Here is a 16,478-nt window from a genome sequence, read left to right on the forward strand (position 1 = left end):
GTGACTCTACAACTCTCGCGAGATTTCCGGATTGCGCAGTGGAGAAGACAATTCACTTCGGCCGCCATCACTGCACACAAGCTAAAACATTAGCCGAAACATTCTGAGGAAAGCGACTGACAACAGTGTAACGAACGCAGATACTGACCGCATTCCCATAAGGGAGGCCATTAAGCGTCCTTTTTTCTGTCCGGGTGCAGAAAGCAGACCAGCAGCTGCCTTTCATGTAGTCTTTAAGTCAACTTAGTAACGAAAGTCGCTCTAAGTAATCATGTCCAACCTCAAAGGCGGCACCAAGAAGGACACCAAGATGAGGATACGAGCCTTTCCTGTGAGTATTATTAGACGGACGCTGATTTTAAAACTAGGGCGTTGGAAATGAAAGATCTCTGTGTTTGTAGCTGTCAGCTAACTAGCATCTCAAACGAAAAAATAGACGTCATTGTCTGGGGGAAACTACAACTGCCTGAACAAATCATTTCTGAGGCACAGAGGCTTTCATTATTTTTGGTTCAGAAGCATTGTTTTCGTTATCGGTTTGAAATTATTACCGTTTATTTGTCACGAGCTAATGCTAGCATGTGTGAAGAAACTTCAAATATAAGCTCGTTAGTAGCGGGCCTGTTAGCTGGCTTGACGTTTGCCAAGTTTCTGTCAGTCTGTCAACCAGTATCATTACGTTATAATAACCGCTCACGCTTCCATGTAATGTGTGCATAAGGGTTTTTGCTCATGCGAGTGAATTCATTTGAAACTTAGTGGCTCTTTATTGAGAATGAAACATGAATATGCATGTCTAACCTAAGTTCTGAAGTGGAGATAAAAATTTGAACTGTGGAGATAAAAATTAGTGTTTGTCAAAATAAACTATTTAATCTGAATGAGCCTTAAAAGAAGTTTTCAATGACGCATGGTTCCTGTATGGAGCCTAAAAGTTGACAGGGATTTTGTTTGAAAGGTTGCATTTCTGGGGTAATTTATGTCCTCAAATTTCCATTGAAACCTTTAAAATAAATAAAAAGATCACCTAAATTGTTTCTAGATCTTTCAAAATGTTTCAAATAATTTTTCAAATAATTTCTGAGAAATCCACCCTTTTTAGTGATTAGAATAAATGTTTATTGCATGTGACCTAATTTCTACCAAAAGTTATGCTTCATTGTTGATGATATAGTATTACTCTTACATATTTCTATATTATCTAAGAGCAGTCTCCCTACAAACAAAGAGACAGTTTGTCTCATGAAACTTTATTTTATAAGTTATATCCTTCTAACTTATAAGGCCAGTGGCCTTGACAATAGTCAGACAGGGAATGGGCAAAAAGAAAAGGGGGCAAGCTCCTAAGGTCAGGAATCGACAACGGTCATGAAGCCTTTGCTTTTAAGTAGAAATGTTGTGACTTTTTCTCCATGAGGTGACCAATGTGTCCCTTGCAAAAATCAGTTTAAGTCTTTTATTAACTCCAAAATGACTCATTTAATGACATTAGGGACAAAATGGCATCACTGAGTTGAAACTATGCTATGAGAGATGAAGTCAGCATTACTCATGGAAACGCTTGTTTCAATTTTTTTTTTCTTTTGTGCACTGCACTGCCCGGATCTCCTATATGCCCCATATTGTTTATATTACTTTAGCCCAATAGTTGTGTTGCTTTTGTTCAAATGTACATGACCCTCCCAATTTATTTAGTCAATAACAGTGATTAAGTTGTGATCAACCTTGCACGTGGCTTTATTTTCTTAGGATTTTATTTTAATTTATTGCACAAATATATTTTTCTGCTTTTGACTTATTTGTTGCTGGCATAAACATCTGATCATTGGTCCAAGCTTTCCAAGCTGAAATGGGAAAAGTACTGCAATAATATTTGACATGCTTCTAACATTAAAGGATTTCTTGCTTTGCACAGAAATGCATCTTTAAATAGATGAAAAAATGAGACAACAGGTATTGTTGAAGTTTACTCTGGTATTTTATGTATGAATAATTGCTTATCTAATTAAACCAACTTGACCTAGAGAAGTTAACTAGACAAGGAAGTGCATGTAATTAGAATAAAATCAATGGCAACACTGTGACATATGTTTAATGTAACATATTTGAAAATTGTTTAATCTTTTGAAATGGCATTGAAAGAATAAAGTCTCATATTGCTAATCTCATACGATTTACCAATATAAATCAGTTGATGTTTCCAAACCACAACTTCTCATTATTATTATTATTTTTTTTTGTGTGTCCCGCAGATGACGATGGATGAGAAATACGTAAATAACATCTGGGACCTTCTGAAAAATGCCATCCAGGAGATTCAGAGGAAGAACAACAGCGGGCTGAGCTTTGAGGAGCTTTACAGGAATGCCTACACCATGGTGCTCCACAAGCACGGAGAGAAGCTCTACACGGGCCTAAGGGAAGTGGTCACAGAGCACCTCATCAACAAAGTAAGATACGGCTTTTCTCTTCAACAATCATAAAAATCTAATTTGTACTGGTCCCACCGTAGATAAATTGGCTTGATGTGACTTGATTTGGTTGTTTGTGTTATTTTTAGGTACGGGAAGATGTTCTAAACTCCTTAAACAATAACTTTCTGCAAACACTGAACCAGGCTTGGAATGACCATCAAACTGCTATGGTTATGATCAGAGACATCCTTATGTACATGGTAGGAACTCTGTTCTTAAATTATTTGTGAACTAAAACAATGAAGCTTTGTTTGCATGTTTGTTTAATCGGAAAACTGGCAGAACCATTTGCATTACCTTTGCCAACAGCGAGAACAAAAAGTGTGTGTGGTTGTGCTCGAGTGATTGATCCCTTGAGATTAGCGCAAGTGTAGGCTAAAACAATAGCCCAGTCAGTATGGAGATCACAGGGCTCTACTGGAGCCCTATTGCTTCACGCTTTTTTTGGTTTTTGACTGGCAGCACTTTGACATATCTTTATGTCAAATATATTTTTGTGCTCATAATTCCAAACCTGCCTTAAGATTAACATAAATCAAGTCTATAAAAGATTACATCATCTTCAAAGAAGCGGTACACTTTGATCAACTTGTTTAGAGGATTGTTTAAGACCAGATCTGTTGTGATCAGTCTTGGTTTCCTTCAAAAACTTTTATGTAAGAGATTACCAGTGAAAAAAAACCTCATTAAAACCATGAAGTTTGATATTTATTGTCTGAAGCCCATGGATCATAAGGTTGTTGTAATGTAAAAACTCAAAATCTTACAATGCATTTTTTTCCACTTTACCTACAAATAATGTCCTTATGCTGGTATAACTGTCTCTTATACTAAAAAGTATACATCAAATGTAGGTATTTATAATCCATTTTAATAAAAAAAATTCAATGTGTTATTCTCTCGACTAAACAAAGCATTTATCAGAAATACTGTTGAGGAAAACATTTTGAGTTTCATGTTGACCTAATTGTACTGACTAAATCATAGTTGGTAGTTGCAGTGAAGCTGCATGTGACAGTTTGTATCATGGTGTTTCATTTAACAAGCAATTAACACTTAAAGTTGGCAGTCAAGGAAGTAAAGTAGATTTCTAGCGAGATGACAACGAAGAACACAATGCCTTAGGTATTCTTAATGAACTTCCTCCAACATTTTTCCGTGCTGCAATTTTCAGTTTCTTCAAAACTAAAATGACATCCGCTCATCAGAAACGCAAGCAGGAAAATGATAATGACTCATTTCAGTGGAATTAAAACAAAGAGTTCCTCTGGCCTTGCATCACAATATGGAAAACTGTTAGTTTCAGAACTAGCTTCGCCAGTTCTGAAACATAACAGGTTTCAAGATTAGAGATCATAGCACTACCTACTTAACAATCTGTCAAAGGCAAATTCAAGAAAATAATAAGGACTTAATTGCTCCTAAAAGCTATTGAAGATTTGGAACATTCATATGCTTGTTTCTGATTAAATAAACCCTGAATTGCAGAGAATGTTACACAGTATGTTTGTATTTTAGGTCATATCCACATAGAATTTTTAAACAATTTTTTTTTGCATTTGTTTTTTTGTTTTTGGTGCAAAGATTATGAAAAAGTAAGCGCTGCAGCTGACTAAAACACCAGAACTTTCTTGCATCTCGCATACACACACAAAGTGTTAACTAATATATAAGAGCATTAAAAAAAGTACATCACTGCAAAATCCTACTCATTCTCTGAGATCCCTCACATATTAGATTAAGTGCAAGAAAACAACTCTTGAGCTTGCTTAATAAAATAATCAGACTTTCCAGAAGCAAACTAAATGAGCCGAATGTTTTGGGACTAAATATTAAAGGTCATGTGGTCTGTTTGGATATATAAACCCTGCCTCAAAGTCAGAAGAAGAAAGGCATTAGATAAATAGTGCCTTATATACCAAAATATGTGCGCTACTGACTGACAAGGACTCGGTTTTCTTTTCTTTTATCAATTGTCATATTCTGAAATGACAACTGGTAAAATGCCAGAACTTTTCATTGAACTTTTCATTGAGCTTTTATTGACCTCCAATAATTTATTTTTAAAAGAATACTGTGGGAAATCCATGCTATAATACAAGCTAAAGCGTAACATTAAAATTGGTTAAAGTCATTGTGTCTCTTTTTTTCTAACTCTCTTTCAGGATAGGGTTTATGTTCAGCAAAACAACGTGGAGAATGTATACAACCTTGGCCTAATCATATTCAGGGACCAGGTGGTACGCTACGGCTGCATTCGGGACCACCTACGACAGACGTTACTGGACATGATTGCGCGGGAAAGAAAGGGGGAAGTTGTAGACAGGTAAGCTCCTGTGCTCCTGCGTCCGGTGGCTATGCGTCACCGGACGCATAGCCAGATATTTTAAATGAATCAGTAAGTCTGATGTAACTCGAGGTTTTTGTTTGTTTCCTTTCTACCACCAACTGCAGGGGCGCCATCAGAAACGCCTGCCAGATGCTGATGATTCTCGGACTGGACGGTAGATCTGTGTACGAGGAGGACTTCGAATGCCCCTTCTTAGACATGTCAGCTGAATTCTTCCAGGTGAGTTTGCGCTTGATGCCTCTGTGCACTCGTTCGTCGTATCTGCAGCCCCATTCATTTTTAATGTTTTCAGATGGAGAGCCAAAAGTTCCTGGCAGAAAACAGTGCCAGCGTCTACATAAAGAAGGTCGAGGCTAGGATCAATGAAGAGATTGAGCGAGTTATGCACTGCTTAGACAAGTCAACCGAAGAGCCAATCGTTAAGGTAGTGGAAAGGGAGCTTATTTCAAAACACATGAAAACTATTGTGGAGATGGAGAATTCTGGCTTGGTGCATATGCTCAAGAATGGAAAGACGGAAGGTAAATATGTTTAATAATAGGTTTTGTTTTGATTGAATTCTCGATATCCTTTGTCTTATTATTTTATTTTTGCTTCATGTTTCACTCTCAGATCTGGCTTGCATGTACAAGCTATTCAGTCGAGTACCAAATGGCCTGAAAACGATGTGCGAGTGTATGAGCTCGTACTTGAGGGAACAGGGCAAAGCTCTGGTGTCAGAAGAGGGAGAGGGCAAGAACCCTGTTGATTACATTCAGGTACACTGACAGAACTCTGTCACAAAACTACTTGGAATTTAAAGACTTCACCTCAACATTATTAGAGATACATGCTGTATTCGAGATGTCATTTTGTGTTTATCGCTTTCTCCACAGGGTCTGCTAGACTTGAAAACACGATTTGATCATTTCCTCCTCGAGTCTTTCAGCAATGACAGACTCTTTAAGCAAACTATTGCTGGAGACTTTGAGTATTTTCTTAACCTCAACTCACGCTCACCAGAGTACTTATCACTGTTCATAGACGATAAGCTCAAGAAGGGAGTAAAAGGGGTATGTGACTTTATAATAAAAACTTTTTTTTTTTCTGTGGCATGCCATAATTTACATTTTGTTTGATCTATATTTTAATCAGCTGACAGAACAGGAGGTGGAGTCTATTCTCGACAAGGCCATGGTGTTGTTCAGGTTTATGCAGGAGAAGGACGTTTTCGAAAGATACTACAAGCAGCATCTGGGCCGTCGGCTTCTCAGCAACAAGAGTGTCTCGGATGATTCGGAGAAGAACATGATCTCTAAACTGAAGGTGAAAGATTTCTGAGGTGTACAGGTCCTGCCCAGTAAACCCGATTTATTTTAGTTGTTCCATTCAGAAATATGAACTCTTAAGTGATACATTTCAGGTCTTTTGTAGTTTTTGTTTTGTAATTTTGATGACTATGGCTAACGACTCAAAGAAATTCTCATTAACGATGCTCGTATATTAAAAAGGACAAACACACTCAAGAAGAAGGTTTTCCTAAACGTAAGCTTGTAATAAACATTCGTCATATTTGTAGTTGAGCTAGCATTGAGTTAGCCGTCTTTACTTTTTTGTATTTGATAAGCCAATATTATCCATCAGTTATCCAACAGGACCTTTCTGTGTTAAAAATCCATATTTTTAATGGCTTGGAATATTTTGATAACCAGAGAAACAGAATGTTCTTTTTTATTAGTTCCGAGTCATAATCATAATCAAAGGACTCTTAAAACATATTGCTGTGTTTCATTATTATTGCCTATGTGTTAAACCTTTTTGAATTGATTTATCAAAATTAACTTTTTAAAGTGCACATTAGCATTCTGATATGCTAATGTGCACTCGTATCTGTATCTATTAGGATCATGTTGACGCTCTATATCAAATCCACATCCACCTTTTTTATTCCATGTACTCTACATGTATGTTTGCAGTTGTAGCTCAGTGTTGTCCTCGTCTCTCGCTTGCAGACAGAATGTGGCTGTCAGTTCACCTCTAAACTGGAAGGAATGTTCAGAGACATGAGCATCTCAAACACTACTATGGATGAGTTCAGGCAATACATTCAAAGCATATCGGTAAGATATTAAAAACACAAAGCCTACACTTAAGAGTATGTGTTTTTATTCAAAACCAATGTGGGCAATTCTTGCACGGTCACCAGACTACGTGGTTCTCATTACATAAAAGAATTAAAACGTGAATCCTAGATTAAATAAATGCATCTAAAGATCATTGTCAAGGAATCTGAGAAGTTTTATACATCGATTTCAGGCTTCTTTAAGTGGTGTAGACCTAACAGTAAGGGTCCTGACCACGGGTTACTGGCCTACACAGTCTGCAACACCCAAGTGCACCATCCCTCCTGCACCTAGAGATGCATATGAAGTCTTTAGAAGGTAAGATATTCAGCAAGGTGAGAAAGGTATTACCTCTAAATGTTCATTTGCATAGCATCTAATGAGAATGTTGCCTGTCTGAATCTAATAGGTTTTACCTTGCTAAGCACAGTGGAAGGCAGCTCACACTACAACATCACATGGGTGGAGCAGACCTAAATGCAACCTTTTATGGAGCTATCAAAAAGGTACCAGCTTTGGTCCAACTATTTAAATGCTAAACCATTTTAAGGGTAGAGTTGTGGATACTGGATGTAGATTCATGTTTTTATTTCAATTGTTATCTTTTCCTATTTCCTCTGCAGGAGGATGGTTCGGAGGTCGGTGTCGGTGGAGCACAGGTAACAGGTTCTAACACCCGAAAGCACATCTTGCAGGTCTCCACTTTCCAGATGACCATCCTCATGCTCTTCAACAACAGGGAAAAGTGCACTTTTGAGGTGAGAATGTTGTGCTCTCTTTTTTCTGTTTTTAGACACCAATTAAAACAGTTGGTCATAACATTATGACCACCTGTCTCAGATAGAGAAGATCTGCATTTCACAGGCAGAAGTCGGTGTCAAGATGTGCTCTCTGGCTTATCTTTGTGCTTAACACAATAAATTACAGTCCATTGTTTTCTTTCACTTTCTGTCAAAGCCATTTGACCTTATTATGAATGTGAACAAAAGTTGCTCTTCAATTTTATCCAACAGAGGCCAGCATTCACTAGTTGTGAGCATGAAAATATTTTGAGTGACCATTTCACTGAATCACTGTTTTTTCTTTGTGACTACTTTTGTGTCCCGATCACTGTTTATATATAAACATTTCAAAAGAGTTGCAGTAATCTGGTAATACAATAACTCACCTGCTTATCCTTCACAATTTTTCTTTGTAAAAGTTTCCAAATAGTTATCTGCTTTCAAGTCTGTAAATTTAATGATTGATTAACTTCCTGCTACATATACAAAAGCATATTTCTGTTTGGATCTGTTAGATATTAACAATTTTGACATGAATGAGTGTTTGCAATTTTATAGAAATGTACGTGTTACTGAATAGGACAAAGCTTCAGTCCACATGGCTTTTCTTAAACATTAATCGTCATCTTTATCCTCTTCTGTAGGAGATCCAGCAGGAGACAGACATCCCAGAGAGAGAGCTGGTGCGAGCGTTGCAGTCTTTAGCCTGTGGAAAACCTACACAAAGAGTTCTAACAAAAGAGCCAAAGTCAAAAGAGATTGAAAATGGCCATGTGTTTACAGTCAATGATCAATTTACCTCCAAGCTGCACAGAGTCAAAATCCAGACAGGTGGGTTAAATGGCTGCATGGCTGCAACCTTACATCAGGTTTTGTTTTTCTTTTTTTTTTTTTTGTGAACTGGTTCCTTATTCATACAATTTGCGCAATTTCCTCATTTATGCTGTTTTATTTCCATTTTATTGTATGTAATCTGTTTTTATAGCCTTCCTTACCCATTTAGTGCAGAATATAAACATTTTCAGTTTTCAGTAACAGATAAATACCCCATAAGTTGTCTGATTTCTTACACAAGATCTACTCAACAAATTGTAAATGGGGTTGGCATTTTCATTTCACTCAAAGCGCTTTACACTAGAGTCACATTCACCCATTCGCACACACATTCATACACCGATACACAGACCGGTCGGCAATTTGGGGTTAAGGGCCTGTGGCAGGAGAAAGCTGGAATCGAACTACAACCTTCCGATTGCAAGATGACTACTCCGCCATACAGCCACAGTCACCATTTGAGTTACCATTTTTCCAGTTCCTTATGTTAGTCTTCTGTCTTTACCTGGTACCTACCTTACTAGTTGCTGCTAAACAAGGAGAATCGGATCCTGAAAGAAAGGAGACACGACAGAAAGTCGATGATGACAGGAAGCATGAGATTGAGGCAGCCATCGTCCGCATCATGAAGTCGAGGAAGAAGATGCAGCACAATGTCCTGGTAGCCGAGGTGAGGACCACACAGATTTTCTTTCCCCCCTTTTGACTTGAAAACCACCAGTATTGTAGTTCCATTTGAAATGCTATGTAATAATACTTGTGATGTAGGGTTGTTAGAAGATGGAGCACTCATTATTTGACCTTCATCAGTACATCGTGAGGACAAAGAGAGAGGAGTCCTCGTCTTACTGTAGTGCAAAACAATAACAGATTAGCTTGGCTAATCTAATAAAACTATTTTATCAATGACTTTTGCTATTCAGTATCTCCACAAGGTCATTAAAAATAGAATTTTAATGAGCAGTCTTTAATCATAAGCCAAACATTTTTGCCTCTCTGCGTCTTCAGGTGACCCAGCAGCTCCGAGCACGGTTTCTTCCCAGTCCTGTGGTAATCAAAAAGCGCATTGAAGGACTGATAGAAAGAGAATACTTGGCACGGACGCCAGAGGATCGCAAAGTGTACACCTACGTGGCGTAGGAGATGAATGCTGGGGAGTAAAGATTGGAATGTTTTCTGTGGACTGTTGTTGCGTATGGACTGTAAGTTTCTTTTACAGACATCGACTGGAACCCTGATTCATCAACTCGTGCAAAAAAAAAAAAAGAAACAAAAAAAAAAAACACAGTAAGCCCTCGTACATGGAACGTAAAAACTTGGAATAGACAAAAAAAGAAAATCCATCAGATGTTCTAGATGACTTTTGAAATCGGGCTCGGTCTTCCTATTCCCAGTGAGTTTTTTCATGGATGGATCCAGCTTCAAGATTTTCACTGTTTTACCCTGGTAGAGTTCATAACTTGCAAAGAATCCCGTGGGAAAATGTGAATGCACCACATTATTATTTTTTTTGTGTTTCAGTACTGTATAAAGCTAATAAAATTATTAAAACAGCAGAAGTGGATTGTTAGAAAATAAAAATTAGGATTCTTTGTTATGGAATTGCGTTGCTCATCTTCTATATTAGTCTCTATTCAGACTTAAAATGCTGTTTTACTCTTGAACTTAGAAATAATTTTGGTATATTTTATAATAATATTGCATTTGATAACAGAAGTGACCTTAAAATGAGCAACTGAGGTGTGGAAATATTAAATTCATTAAGCAGATGCCAAATTAATTTGAGTAAAATTAAGCAGCCTTTTCCTTTTTACCTTCCTTTGAGGGCTGTAGCATTGAGTCTGTGATTTTCCTTTTTAAATTAACCCTTATCTGATCAGTCATTTTATTGACACAGAAGAAGTAGCCTCGAATGCTGCAACACACAGTCTCTTAAATTTTATTTTTATTCCACCTTGAAATAAGTCCCAGTTATTATTTGGAGTATCTATATTTAAACAGCAATTCTGTTGCTATGAAACTAAACATATTTACCTAAACATATTTTCAATGTATTGGAAACTAAAAAATATTGGAGACTTCCAATATTGGAAACTAAAAAGTTTCTACATGAATGAAACCAACTCCACGCCACTCTTTCTCCTGCTACTATCTCAACCAATTAAAAGTCAGTAAATGTTCTAAATTTTGAAGAAAGAAATGAAGCAGTGTCCCACTCAAACTATATAAAACATGTTTCCTGTTGTCAGCGTCAAGCCAAGGGCACGAACAGTCCGTTGCCAGCACGTGTACAAAGGGAAGTTTTTCAAGGGAAAACTGGCGGATGACTTGGGTTTTTGTCTGGTTCTTAGGGAAATTGGGAATTGAATGTGAAAGTATTAACATGATTTTGATGTATATATTGCTCGTCTTGTAGTTTTTCTCATAATAAAAACTAAATACAATATAAACATTGTCATAAAGCCAAGCAGCCATGCTTGATGTAAACTATAGACTATTTGAATGGATCATTGTGCTAAAGCCTCGGCTGAAGCCGAGAAAAAGAAAGATCAACCAGCACCCTGAGGGGTGTCTTCAGTTTTCTAAAACAAGTTGCTAGTTGGTAGGCTACTATCCTATATTTTGTCAACAAAAACTATTTGGAAATTATTTCAAGTCATGGGAATACATTTTAATGTTATGAATGCCAACCTAATTTAAAATTATACACAACTGTAGTAATGTGACCAGAGCTCAATTTTATTTCAGGGGAAAAGCCAGAGCAATATTTTCCTGCAACATTTGAAATGTAATATGTTCTTTCAATCAGTGACAATTTTAATTTCTGAGTCACCGACACATTTCATAACATGAGTCAGACAAACTGAGGTACGGAAGTGTCCATATGTCCTTTAAGATCTACGTCATGCTGTGACTGAAGAGCTCTGGCCAGAGTCTCCAGCTGAGTTATGAAACTCTGAATCTCTTCAGCAGAACTGTGAGTCCAAGCCAGGGGCAGGTGCGTGGGAACGGGCTTACGATCTGAAACAAAAACAGCCAGTCAGAGGACTCGACAGTGAGTGATGTTTGTGCTCATCGAAGAGGACTGAAGAGAAAACTGACTGTTTTTCTAACTCCACAAAGACTACCTTACTTTGTTGATCTCACCTTGGAAAAACTGGCCACTGCGTTTTCTAGCAGCAGCTCTGGACAGAGCTAACCACACAACCGTGTCAGCTCCTTCGTCCACACTGCGCAGCCTGTCCCCCATCATCTGATGAAACTGAGGCATTGCTGTAGAAACAGCTGGAAACAAAAGAAAGAAAAAAAAACATTTCTACACATATTCTGCTTTTAAACGACATCACTTGATGGATCATACACTTTGTTAACTGTGTATGACCCATCAAAAACAGCTCCTTTTCAGACATTTGTTCACCCTATTGAGACTGTACCTGGTGTGTCAACCCAGCCCGGATGCATGGCAGAAAAGTGAATGACAGGGTTGGCTTTGGCCCAGTGTTCTGTTAGCACCACCTGCTGTCTCTAAAAAGAAACAGTATATTATTGCGTTCCTTCAAATTTCTCTAGTACAACCTTAGACTTTACAGCTTCCTGCTTAGCAAAATACAACCGCCATGAAAACGTATTAAACATCTAAAGGTTGTATACATTTTTCTAGCAGACTTCAGTATTTGTTGGATTTTTTTGTGATAAAACACAAAGTTCTGCAAAACTGTGAGCTGGAAAGAAAATGCTTCATTTATTTTACTTATTCTTACAAATAGTAATCTGAAAAATGTGTCATGCATTAATATTTAGCCCCCACTTCTTTTGATGCCTTTAAATAAAATCTGCAACCAACTACTGTCACTTATGTGGTCCACCTGTGTCTAATATATTCTCAGAATAACTTTTAGGTTTTTTCTCTCAAGAGGAACTTTAGTCGACCAAAGCTTCCACCATGACGCCTTAGGAGCACACCAGATATGTCCATAATAAAAATCATTGGCAAATCAAAGGAGTTCAGCTAAACTGCAACTCTACAAATTAATAGCTGTCCACCTATACTTACAGTGTGTAGGCAAGGAGGACTTAACTCACGTAAGCAGTGCGTTAAGCAATAACTCACTGCTTAACTCACTGAGGCTGCATGGAGCCTCTATGGAAGAGAAACTCCAGTAGAGCCTCTTTTCCATAAGAACCTCTTATGGAAAAGTGAAAAAAAGAAACCTCCAGTTTTTCTTATTTGATAAAGTCTTACGAAGTCACAGTTTGCTATGCCATGGATCTGTAAGGAATAAAATAATCATTTGGAGGAGGCTGCCCTGGTCAGAAAAAGAATCTAAATTGCATCTTTTGACTGACATGCAAAATGTGTACCAGAAAGCTAAGAGAGCATTGGGCTTCATGCATCATCCTGAGGGAACCCTTTTAGTCACCATGTACAGGGGAGCTAGTTGGAGTTGAAAAGACGATGGATGAAAGCAGCTAAATACTGGAAGGAAATATGTTAGATGCCAGAAAGGACTTGAGTCTGGGGACTCGAAACAACAACCTGAAACATGCTTTCACAGCAACAGTGCACTTGTACAGATCACAGAACATTTTAATGTGTTTGAAAAGCCCAAAGTCCAGGAATATATTCATGAACACAGCCCAAACAACAGCAGCAAAAATCTGCTCTATCCATTCCTTCTCAATGTCACAATTTTGTGAAACTCAATGTTAGCTTATCACATAAAATCCCAACAAAATAGAGGCCATTAACTGTAATGTAATAAAATGTGAAAAAGTTCAACAGCTATGAATACCCTCTTTCTTATGTATAAATTATTTCCTTGTCTTACCTTGTTTTGCGCATAGACCATGACACCATCAAAGTGGCCCTTCTCTGACTGCAAATCATCAAATCTGAGATTCTGGACCAGCATGCCCCCTGAGGACACAGTGATCTAACCACCGAGAGAGTGAACAGCAACAGCAGTGTGATTAGACAACAGCCACTAAAGCACAGACAAAAGTGGCTTTATGCAGTCCACATGATCGAGATGATGAAGCCTCTGTTTGTGAGTATTTATGCATGAAGTCGTACCACTCGTGGGTCCTGGCTCTTCTGCAGAAGTGGTATGAGAGACTGAGTGAGAACATACACCCCTAAAGTAATGAAAATAAAGTTAGTTGGAACAGTGAAGTGCTGCAGGAAGACACACTCTGACTGTCAATTGTCAGAGAATCAGTTCTCACCCAGGGTGTTGGTGGCAAAGTTTGTCTCCAGGCCTTCTGCGTTCAGCTCTCTCTTGTGAATCATGCAGCCTGCATTGTTTATCTACCACATTATTTTAAAAAAAGAATCACATCAAACACACAAAGCAACACTTTTAAATTGAAAAACAAGAAAAGATGTGCCATTATTCTCCATGTGGCCAAGAATAAGAAAGATAATTGATCCATACCAAGACGTTCAACGATGGATGCTCTTTCTTGAAGGCCTCAGCAAACTCCCACACTTTGCGTGTCTGGGACATGTCAACGACATGGATGTATACCTCCTACAACAACCAGAGTAAGTTTTTTTCCCCCTAGATATAGAATTAATCTTTAATGTTGGCATTTTGATGTAAGGGTATGTTCAAATTTTAGTCACTCACCATATTCCCAGACTCAGAAACAATCTCTGACTTGGCTTCTTCTGCTTTGTCTTTATTCCTGCACACCATGTGGACTGTTCCTCCTGCACAACAATATACAACAAAATACAATTTTACAGCTCAGATCCTGATGAGAGTGCAGAAAGCTAACCATATGACTTCCATCTTCCACTTTCTCCACTGGTTTTCCATTTCCACCAGGACTGAATTCAAGATTTCCCTCCTCACACAGCAATACATCTATGGAAATGCCCCCACCTTGATCAAAGAACTGCTTAACCTACAAAACACAACTCCCTCCATCTGCTCCACCCACTCAAACCTTCTCAACATACCCAAAACCAAACCGAGAACCATGGTGGGGATAGGGCCTTCTCTGCTGCCTCTCCTCATCTATGACACACCCTGACACTCTGAGGGCACCACAATACACTGAGTGTTTAAAAAAATGACATTTCTTTTTAGCAAATTTTTGGTTAACTTTCTTAGATATTGGTTTTAATCTCTTTTAGTTATTAATTTATTTAATTACTTTTACCCATTGTAGTTGCTTGTATTGCTTTTGGCTCTGCCCTTTGACATCTAAAAATATAAAGGTCATTATAAATAAACTATGATTATTCTTATTATATTGTGACACAGAGTGCAACTCTTTAGCTGATACCTTTCTTGGCTATAGCCATGGCTGTTGCTTTGCCAATACCACTGTTGGCTCCAGTGATCAAGAAGGATCGCCCCACGACAGAAACATCAAGATCCTTCTTCTCAAAGTCTTTGGAAGCGGCTGCGTATCCCTTCCTGAAAAAATAAAAATAAATAACAATAATAATAAGCATACTAATCATCTATTGTGTGAGAGGAATATTGATTACAATGAGATAAAGGTGAACGATTCAATCATGTGTTCAGCAGTAGAGCACTCGGCAGAACTGAAAAGAAACTCGGCTGCACAGAATTGTTTTTCTGACAAATTATAAAGAAATCCAGTAGGATATGAGGACTATATAAATCTACTTGGAATAAGTAAAGAAAATATTCAAATAATTAAGTCTAAAATAAAAAAAGAAACTCAAAAGAGGTATATTTTTATCCTTTTTTTAAGTTTATGGCCCTGGATGAATTATTTACTGTTAAACATGGGCTACTATTTCATTTTGTTTTGATAGCTTAATGAAATAGATTAATTATTAATGAAATCATTCTTTTTTTTTAAGTTACATTTTCTATTTACTTACCAATATCTTGGTCTTGATCTAAAACATATTTAATGATCTGAAATTAGTGAGTGTGACATAAAAAAAAGAAGAAACAGAAGAAATTTGCAACAGTGCCAAGAAAGGAAAGGCTCCTGTGCAACAAGCAGATGTTGTGCAGGAAACCTTCTAAACCTATTAAAGCTTAGTTCCATTAATACTCAACTTCAGACAGGATAGAAGAATGGTAAAATAAACTGTTTCAAAAACAGAAGTCAGATTTGAAATCACGGTAACATCAGCATTAATAAACCCTACAGCTAATAGCAACCAATTTAAAAACTTTTAAAGACTCTTTCTGTATTGCTGTGGTTGGACTTTAAAGCCTGTCACTTTTGAAAACAGGAATCAAGATGTGGCTGCATTTGTTCATAAACAAGATTGACAACCAACACTGTTTTAGAGACGTGTCATCCTCTGGACACACCAGCTGTCAATAGATCTATTGTGATTGGACATAAAGACCAGTTTGTGTTGTGATCTGTGCCACACAGTGATCAGACCTTTGATTTGACTGTGTCAGGCAACAGTTACAAAAACAGAACAAGCTATGACACGAAACACATCTAAATACTCAAAACGTTGCAATTTGAAGCAACACCCAGTTCATTAGTGAAAAAGCATCTTTTTATATAGCCTACATTTCCAGATCTGAGATCACCATCAAAGTAATATTGTAGCTACTAACCTTGTGTATTGCTGGATCCCATTCAAAAACCATATGGCGTTTCGGTAAATAGACATGATGTGAAGTGGACAACAATTCCCAGAGCAATGGACCAACCAGTTCCCCTGTTTCTTTCTCAATCACTGAGACGGATTGGCATCACATGAAACAGAGGCAGGAGCAATATGCTGCTCCCTACCGATCATTAGTCGCAATAACATCGAAACGGACCAGCTAACAGTCATATGTTAAACTTTTACCAGTCCGTTCGTTTGCATGTAACGCAGCGCGCATCTGGGTGCGCTGATCCCTGTAACACAGGTCTGTCAGTGACCAATCCAGATGCTTGTAAGTTGTGACGACGCGCCGTTCCTCCGGAGGCCAGC

The 16,478-nt window shown here is 37.8% G+C and overlaps 2 protein-coding genes across 4 annotated transcripts; one reads left to right on the top strand and one right to left on the bottom strand.

Moving 5' to 3' along the window:
- The first annotated feature begins 41 nt into the window (after positions 1–41).
- On the top strand, positions 42–10,139 carry LOC129362204 (cullin-3-like). Its single transcript, XM_055033615.1, has 16 exons — positions 42–331; positions 2,253–2,450; positions 2,561–2,674; positions 4,640–4,800; positions 4,929–5,043; positions 5,117–5,345; positions 5,437–5,582; positions 5,700–5,876; positions 5,959–6,129; positions 6,816–6,923; positions 7,120–7,244; positions 7,336–7,432; positions 7,550–7,684; positions 8,353–8,539; positions 9,067–9,212; positions 9,551–10,139. The coding sequence occupies exons 1-16, from the start codon at positions 272–274 to the stop codon at positions 9,680–9,682; spliced, it is 2,301 nt and encodes a 766-aa protein (XP_054889590.1). The 5' UTR covers positions 42–271; the 3' UTR covers positions 9,683–10,139.
- A 1,121-nt stretch (positions 10,140–11,260) lies between these two features.
- On the bottom strand, positions 11,261–16,373 carry LOC129362206 (dehydrogenase/reductase SDR family member 12-like). Of its 3 annotated transcripts, none has more exons than XM_055033635.1 (11): positions 16,114–16,373; positions 15,408–15,425; positions 14,837–14,970; positions 14,173–14,255; positions 13,978–14,073; positions 13,769–13,850; positions 13,617–13,678; positions 13,372–13,476; positions 11,977–12,067; positions 11,690–11,827; positions 11,261–11,563 (listed from the first exon to the last, which is right to left on the bottom strand). In XM_055033635.1, exons 1-11 carry the CDS (start codon positions 16,167–16,169, stop codon positions 11,397–11,399), a joined length of 1,032 nt encoding a protein of 343 aa, XP_054889610.1. In that variant the 5' UTR covers positions 16,170–16,373; the 3' UTR covers positions 11,261–11,396. The 3 variants fall into 3 exon arrangements, with proteins under 3 accessions (XP_054889610.1, XP_054889612.1, XP_054889611.1); XM_055033637.1 differs by lacking the exon at positions 15,408–15,425 and adding an exon at positions 14,711–14,754 and having other exon boundaries at positions 16,114–16,372; XM_055033636.1 differs by lacking the exons at positions 14,837–14,970; positions 15,408–15,425; positions 16,114–16,373 and adding an exon at positions 14,508–14,704.
- Between the last annotated feature and the right edge of the window lie 105 nt (positions 16,374–16,478).

This window comes from Poeciliopsis prolifica, unplaced genomic scaffold, assembly GCF_027474105.1.
Source record: "Poeciliopsis prolifica strain line A6 unplaced genomic scaffold, Auburn_PproV2 SCAFFOLD008, whole genome shotgun sequence".
In the NCBI taxonomy this organism is placed as follows: Eukaryota; Metazoa; Chordata; class Actinopteri; order Cyprinodontiformes; family Poeciliidae; genus Poeciliopsis; species Poeciliopsis prolifica.

What these genes read in the sequence shown, in the direction of transcription:
- LOC129362204 (XM_055033615.1), top strand. Translation starts at nt 272, where the DNA reads ATGTCCAACCTCAAAGGCGGCACCAAGAAGGACACCAAGATGAGGATA. An exon ending in CAGAGCACCTCATCAACAAA is followed by an intron (nt 2,451 to 2,560) that starts GTAAGATACGGC and finishes TGTTATTTTTAG; the next exon opens with GTACGGGAAGATGTTCTAAA. An exon ending in TTTATGGAGCTATCAAAAAG is followed by an intron (nt 7,433 to 7,549) that starts GTACCAGCTTTG and finishes TTTCCTCTGCAG; the next exon opens with GAGGATGGTTCGGAGGTCGG.
- LOC129362206 (XM_055033635.1), bottom strand. Translation starts at nt 16,169, where the DNA reads ATGTCTATTTACCGAAACGCCATATGGTTTTTGAATGGGATCCAGCAA. An exon ending in TTTCTGAGTCTGGGAATATG is followed by an intron (nt 14,074 to 14,172) that starts GTGAGTGACTAA and finishes TGGTTGTTGTAG; the next exon opens with GAGGTATACATCCATGTCGT. An exon ending in GGGCTGGGTTGACACACCAG is followed by an intron (nt 11,828 to 11,976) that starts GTACAGTCTCAA and finishes TTTTGTTTCCAG; the next exon opens with CTGTTTCTACAGCAATGCCT.